General features: G+C 50.7%; 1 protein-coding gene across 1 annotated transcript in view; it reads right to left on the bottom strand.

Annotated features, from left to right (window-relative positions):
- Window positions 1–7,500, bottom strand: part of plekhh1 (pleckstrin homology domain containing, family H (with MyTH4 domain) member 1) — a 22,902-nt gene that overhangs the window by 13,959 nt on the left and 1,443 nt on the right. Inside the window, exons 2-10 of the mRNA XM_062469493.1 lie at window positions 7,370–7,498; window positions 7,195–7,278; window positions 5,760–5,841; window positions 4,407–4,577; window positions 3,351–4,159; window positions 3,157–3,235; window positions 2,103–2,194; window positions 1,763–1,910; window positions 286–422 (exon numbers count right to left, since the gene is read on the bottom strand). Coding sequence (XP_062325477.1) covers window positions 286–422; window positions 1,763–1,910; window positions 2,103–2,194; window positions 3,157–3,235; window positions 3,351–4,159; window positions 4,407–4,577; window positions 5,760–5,841; window positions 7,195–7,278; window positions 7,370–7,498 — 1,731 coding nt within the window. The remainder of the gene's footprint in view (window positions 1–285; window positions 423–1,762; window positions 1,911–2,102; window positions 2,195–3,156; window positions 3,236–3,350; window positions 4,160–4,406; window positions 4,578–5,759; window positions 5,842–7,194; window positions 7,279–7,369; window positions 7,499–7,500) is intronic.

Below are 7,500 nucleotides of genomic sequence, written 5' to 3'. Positions count from 1 at the left end.
GAGAGAGCAGAGAGAAGGAGAGAACAGAGAGGAGAGAGCAAAGAGAAGGAGAGAGCAAAAAGAAGGAGAGAGTAGAGGAGAGAGAAGGAGAGAGCAAAGAGAAGGAGAGAGCAGAGAGAATGAGAGGAGGAGAGAGGAGGAGAGAGCAGAGAGAAGGAGAGAGCAGAGAGACGGGGAGAGCAGAGAGAAGAGAGGAGTGAGCAGAGAGAAAGAGAGAGCAGAGAGAAGGAGAGAGCAGAGAGGAGAGAGAAGGAGAGAGCAGAGAGGAGAGAGGAGGATCCTCACAGGGGCCGTGCTCTCGCAGGAGTAGGAGGATGTGCGCTGGACTTTGTGCTCTGGCTCAGAGTAGTCGCTGTCCAGAGAGTAGGCGTCCGGAGGGATGGCATAGTCACTCTCAGAGCTGACCGAGGACATGGACACCCCTGGAGGACCACGGGACAGCAGAAGAAGAACAAGCTGGATACACATCCTGTGACAACATACACACAGCCTGCAAACACATGACTGCTCATGGGTGTGTGTGTTTTTTGAGACCATAAAAACTGAACAGCACAGGGGTACTTTTATGATTAGGACGCTCCTACATTTAACCACATAACCTGGTCTAGTAGGGTTCAGAGTTACATTTACATTCTGTCATTTAGCAGACGCTCTTATCCAGAGCGACTTACAGTAAGTACAGGGACATTCCCCCCGAAACAAGTAGGGTGAAGTGCCTTGCCCAAGGACGCAACGTCAATTGACACGGCCGGGAATCGAAATCCCTCACCGCTCAGCCATCCGACTCTCCTGATAAGAGTTTGTGTATTTACAGTAGAGCTCTCCAGCCCTGCTCCTGGAGAGCTCCCTTTCTACAGGCCTTCCTTCACCCTAACCCCATCTGGAACTAACTTCATTCATCTTACCACACTGACTCTAATGACTTCCTGCTTAAAACACACTGCTTTTTGCACTGCATTACAAAATTGCATCTTGTACATTTGTATTTTTTGTAATATTTGTATTTTTGTATTTTTATATTGTAATTTACGGCAACTTATATTTTATTTTATTGTATATTTAATTTAATTCTAATCCCACTTAGTACTGCTAGTTTATGTACCCTTAGTATAGATAGTCCACATATTAAAATTTTAGGTCCCTATATGTTTATTGTATGCACCTTCCTGCCAAAGCAAATTCCTTGTCTGTGCAAACTTACATGGCGAATAAATCCCATTCTGATTCTGATTCTGATTCTTATCCACCAGATGACTTTACAGCAAGGTGAACTTGATAGAAGATAGACAACACTTCCGGAACAAGTTGGAGAACCCTGACGTACTCCCACGGCCCCCTCATCACACGCCCACCCCCCACCCCCACCCATTACCCCTCTCAATGGCTTCCACAGACACCCCCCACCCCCTCCAGCTGATTGGAAGACAAGGGGAGGTAGATTAGAGCTGGAGCTGGCCCTTAGCAGCTTTCCAAGAACAAAGCTGAACTGGAACAGGAAGTTGAAGAGCTGCAGAGCTTCACTAGATCTCCTGATCCATTTCATTAGGCTTTGTTTTTACTGTGTCTCTCATCCCTTTACGCTTTTCATAGCCCCTCACCCTCCATGTCCACCCCCCACCCCTTCTAGTTACCCCTCCTAGTTACCCCTCTTGAAGGCCCAGGGGCTTGCGGCCCCTCATCTCTAGCCCCCACTCCCCCATCTCCACCCCCCCCTCATAGTTACCCCTCCTAGTCACCCCTCCTATTCACCCCTCCTAGTTACCCCTCTTGGCGGCGCGGGGGCTGCCCGGCATGCTGCCCTTCCTCTCAGGGCTGAGGGTGGAGGTCCTCAGGCTGGCCAGGGAGCCACTGTCGTCCTCCGACCCAGAGTCCTCGTCAGGCAGGGGAACACTGCTGATCTGGGTGGCTTTCTGAGGCACACACATACGCACACACATGCATGCACACACACACACTCACGCACACACATGCACACACACACACACAGGCATACACATATAGGCACACAAACAGACACAAACACAGAACAGATGTTCAGACATCCCTTAAGCATGATCATATATGCATGATGTGAAATGATAGTCTTTGTTGACAGAACTGACCCCTTTGAGTGTGGTATAAACAGGAACATTGATGTTCTTGTAGATCAGATGGGTGAGGGGACCTGTGGCTGGATACTGGGGCAAGCTGGACCCTGCAACACATACACATGAAAAATGTCCTGTCTAGTAACTGCATGTTCATTTCAGGCATCTGATTTAGAAGGACATAGCAGTACAAATATATTATGGACACTTGTATTATGGAAAATTAATGATAAATTAAATGATTGGAGTACTGTAATTAGTTGAGCTAACAGCTCTTGAATTCAGTCTTGGTTAGGTCACCACTAACAGCCTGTGAGACATCCAGTCAGCTGACAAGGTTCTCTCTCTCTCTCTCTCTCTCTCTCTCTCTCTCTCTCTCTCTCTCTCTCTCTCTCTCTGTTGGAGGGATGGAGGAATGTGGTGGGGAGGGGATACACACCTGGGCCCCATCTCTTCATCCAAGCTTATTACAAAGCAGCCACTTCCTCCTTCCTCTCTCACCCTCCTTCCTCTCTCACCTGCCCTCTCTCTCTCACCCTCCTTCCTCTCTCACCCTCCTTCCTCTCTCACCTGCCCTCTCTCTCTCACCCTCCTTCCTCTCTCACCCTCCTTCCTCTCTCACCTGCCCTCTCTCTCTCACCTGGCTTCCTCTCTCACCTGCCCTGCCTCTCTCACCCTCCTTCCTCTCTCACCCCCTACCTCTCTCACCCAGCCCCCTCCCTCCCTCACTCCCCCTCCCTCCTCGCTCGTTCCACCCCAGAGAGGAGGGGAAGGAAGCTCCTTCACCTGCCCAGGTGTCTGCAGCCTCAGGTGGGAGGAAGTGACATCAAACGCAGCGCTGACAGACCTCTCTTTGGGAGGAGCAGAGTGGCACCCTGTCACCCCACACCTGGGCCAGCCCTGGGCACACAGAGCATGTTCCGCAACGCCTACATTCTCTCTCACATCACACACGCTCAGCGGAAGTGACATCACTTCCTCCTTCGTGACCTCATGCAGGGTCAGGCTTCTGAACAGAAAGATGACTGATGGTGACTGCAGTCTGAGGCAAGAGGAAGTGACATCATACCTCTTCCGGAGCCTCTCGTCCCTGGGCTGGCCTCGGACACGCGCATCCCCGACTTGGCCACGGCGTAGATACGGCTCTCCTGTAGGGAACAAGGCATTGTGGGATTGTCTTTGTGTGAGGGAGCGAGAGAGAGATAGAGAGTGTATGTGTGTGAGTGTGTGCTGTGTTGGTGGTGAGTCTGCCCCAGGTCTTACCCATGAGGGGAAGCGGTGCAAGGGGGGGGTGGGGGGCTTCAACATCTCCAGCTCCTCTGCCAGCCCCACGAAGGACACCCCATCCTGGGGGCTCGCCACTGCCAGCACCCCCGCCCCCTCCACCACCCCCTCCATGCCATCCGGGGGCCCGTCGATGTCCGTCTCCTCCAGGACATGGCTGCAGGACGCTGCTGGGGGGCAAGAGGAAGGGGGGCCGCGCAGAGGGGAGGGAGAGGAGGAGGGGGAGGAGGGGGCCATGATGTCTATGTTGACGTTGAGGTGGTGTAGCCCGTCCAGGCTGGGCTGAGGCTGGCTGTAGTGCTTCTTCACCAGCTGAATGCTGTCTCTGGGGGTGAGGGGGGTCCGCGCCTTGGGCAGTGTCATGCTGGTGCCCGAGGCCAGGGCCAGGGGCTGGGGGCCCGGGTGGAAGGGGTGGGAGGTGGACGGGGAGCGGGACAGGAGGGGGCTCCGGGGTGTGGTGGTAGGGGTGCTGTCGGGGGTGCTGGGGCCCTGTGTCTCGTAGGCCGAGGAGGAGGAGGAGGAGCAGGAAGAGGAGGAAGAGGAGGAAGAGCGGAGGCGCTGGGAGCGGAACTTGCTGTTGAGTTCATCAGAGGAGTGGTCTCTGTCGGAGCCTGAGGGGGGAGGGGCGGGGGCCCCTGGCAGGTCGGGGCCCCCGGGGGCCACAGGGCTAGCCGGCCCCTCCCTAGCCCGGCCCTGGGGAGGCGGATCAGACAGGGACCCTGAGCTGTAGGCTGGGGGGTCAGCACGCTCAGCGCTGGGCCTGGAGCCCTGGTCTGGACACTTCACATCTGGAGAAGAGAGATGTTCCTCGGTTCTTTACATTCATAATGTGGTACGGTACATTTTAGAGTGCTACAGTTGACAGAATTGTCAGCCAGCAAACCGACATAGAGACAGGTCCTCAACTTTAACAGTCGGAACTTTGCTCTTCTGACCCTTCTGCTGCAGCTTTCTACATGCAGCGGGTCGCTGTGGAGAAAAGCACACACTAATGAAAACAAAATCAAACTTAGCCTAGATGACTTGGGCTCAGACCTGCAGTGGAGGTGGGGGGGCCACTGGTGGGGGTGCAGAGGCTGGGCTGCCTCCAGGCCTCCTCCTGGGCCGGGGGCGTGCAGGGGGAGTGGGGCGGGTACAGAGGACTGGTGGGCACCAGGTGGGCATCGGTACCATGGGGGGTGAGGGGCCGCGGGCTGTCCAGCAGGGCTGGGCAGAGAGAGGAGAGTTATTACTAAAACACTTTAGATCCAGTAGCTTGTAATAAGCGTTTGTTAAGGTGATTAGAGAGGGTAGAATTTCTGGGGAAATTGTGAGGTGTGCTTCCATCCGCTGCAGCCGGGGCAGTTTTTGTTTCTATACCACGTCCAAACCTATGGTTTAAACTAATATCAAACGTCCAAACAATTGGAGAAAGACAAGAGTTTTCATAGGTGTACTTACATTAATCAACAGGTATGTCTGTATCGTTAAAAAAAGAATGCAAACTTACTATTGAAGGTTGCATAGATTCAAAAGCATACAACACACATTTGTTGATGTTCCAAATACAAAGCGTAAAAGTGTAGAATGAAACAGAGTTCTCTTATTTTCCTTAGTGCAAGAGGTAGGATAATGGTGATGTGGGAGCCTCACATAGCCTATGCGTATTAATATTCCCTTCAACTATTTTTTAGCATTTCCTTAAATTGCATTTCCTCTTTGAAACAAGCTGATTCAAACAGCGTTGAGGTGCTGGCAGTATCTCAGGATCCTGATTCAAACAGCGTTGAGGCTCTGGCAGTATCTCAGGATCGTGATTCAAACAGTACGCTACCATCTGCTAACTGAAAACATGCCCCCGAAAAAGTTAAAAGCTTAAAATATATATTTTTTAAACAGGCAAATATAACGTTTGTTGGAAATACGGTCTGTTGCATTTCCAAGTGAACTAGTTGTCTAGCAAGTATTTTGTTCATATGTCGACTAGCTAGCCGGAAGGAATCGCCGCTAGTATCTCCGCTGCTCGCTATCTATCGAAATCACTACAGGTCACCTACACTAGAGGATCCACTCCAATCGTTGGGATATTGGATGACCTCGATTGCTCTCCAAGCCTTATCAAACTCTCGTGGTTTATTGCTTTAAAAAAAAAATCTGATAGTATAGTCCCATACGATTCTAGCTGAGCAACAGCACAAAGACATGGACAACAAAGCTTTAATATGTGCTAATATATACGAATGTCTTACAATTTTAGTAAGGGTTAGGGTTAGGTGATGCCTACAATCCCTGTATTGATTGGTTGATGTATTGATTTACATCATACAGTATTTTTTCTTGGGGGTACAGATGGAGACAGAGACCACCGACTGTGCGAGGAAGTGAGTTGAGGATGTTGAGGATGTTCACCTTGAACTTTGTCCCTCAGCACCGTGACCTGCTCAGCCTGCTTCAGGTTGGTCATCTTCAGCTGCTGGTTCTCCTGCTCCATCTGCGCACCAACACACGTACACACACACACGTGGGCACAGACACACACCAACAAACATTAGCAACGGAGGAAGCTGTCTCCATTTTAGGGCTACAACTACCGAGTATTTGATTGATTGATTGATTGATTGTAATCATCTTTTATACTGTACAATTCTTGTGTTTTTATACCAATTTTACATTACATTTACATGTATTCATTTAGCAAACGCTTTTATCCGAAGCGACTTCCAAGAGAGAGCTTTACAAAAGTGCATGGGTCAATGATCATAGACAACAATATAGCCCCAAAACATTGTGGGTAACCAAAACAATGAAGCATACATTGTGAAAAGCAAATAAGTGCCAATGGGAAGAAACATACGAACATGTAGTTAAACAAGTTACAATTAAGAACCTCAAAAAGTGCAGGAGTGTACCTGTAGGAAAGCAAGCAACAATAATATAATTCACTGCGAGTACAAGAATTTAAATCAGTTACAACTAATCAACAAGAGCAACAAGTCCCTCAATAGAGTCATTGTGTTCCTGGAGGAAACTAACATCAGTCCAGCAAGTCATTCCTAAGTACCGTTGTACTCTTAGCCTTTTCTTGAAGGTGGGGAGACAGTCAGTGTCTCTGATGGAGGTGATTCCACCATTGGGGGCCAGACAAGAGAAGAGCTTGTGTTGGGAGCGGGCGCTCTTGAGAGGTGGGACCACCAGGACGGTTGTCAGAAGAAGACCGTAGGTGGCGGGTGGGGGTGTAAGGCTGGAGGAGAGACTTGATGTAGTCGGGTGCAGTCCCGTTCACCGCTCGGAAGGTCAGTACCACGGTATTGAATCTGATACGGGCTGTGATGGGAAGCCAGTGGAGGGAGATGAGGAGCGGGGTAACATGGGAGCGTCTGGGTAGATTGAAGACCAGGCGGGCTGCTGCGTTCTGAATCCTCTGAGAGGGCGGGTAGCGCATGCTGGGAGACCGGCGAGCAGCGAGTTGCAGTAGTCCAACTTGGAGAGGACAAGTGCTTGGACTAGCAGCTGGGTGGGAATGCTCACATAGGTATCTCCTGATCTTCCGATGTTGTAGAGGGTGAATCTACACGACCGGGAGAATGCAGCAATGTGGGCTGTGAGGGAGAGCTCGTCATCCATGGTAACCCCGAGGTTCCTGGCCGAGGATGAAGGGGTCACCGTCGCAGATCCCAGGGTGATTGAAAGATCGTGGGAGATGGAGGGTTTGGCTGGGATGATGAGAAGTTCTGTTCTAAGCCTGATGTTTCAGAGTGCATAAAGCTAAAACATAACATGAAACTGAGTCCAGTTGTCTGGTTGTGAAGCGGTCCAAGTTTGTAAGGAGTGTGTGGAACCGTACCTCTCTCAGCTTCACTGTGACCCAGTCTTTAATCTTGGCAGCCTTCTCCTCGATCACCTTGGCCTCCTGAGCCCTGGCTAAGACCTGCAGAAAACACCAAGAGTCCTGCGGGATCACAACACTGCATTTCATGAACAGAAATGGACATGTGGACTCTTATCTGCCAGGACCCTACCTGTTTATCCAGCTGAGTATCCAGCCTCTTTATCACAACATCCTTTTCGTGCACCTGATTGGCCAGCTCCTGATACTTTCTGTACAAGGAGTTCTCTGATTCGCTGGTCTTCACATTGGAGGTTTTTAACT

This window comes from Osmerus eperlanus, chromosome 9, assembly GCF_963692335.1.
Source record: "Osmerus eperlanus chromosome 9, fOsmEpe2.1, whole genome shotgun sequence".
NCBI lineage: Eukaryota > Metazoa > Chordata > Actinopteri > Osmeriformes > Osmeridae > Osmerus > Osmerus eperlanus.
This window is presented reverse-complemented; position numbering and strand designations above follow the sequence as displayed.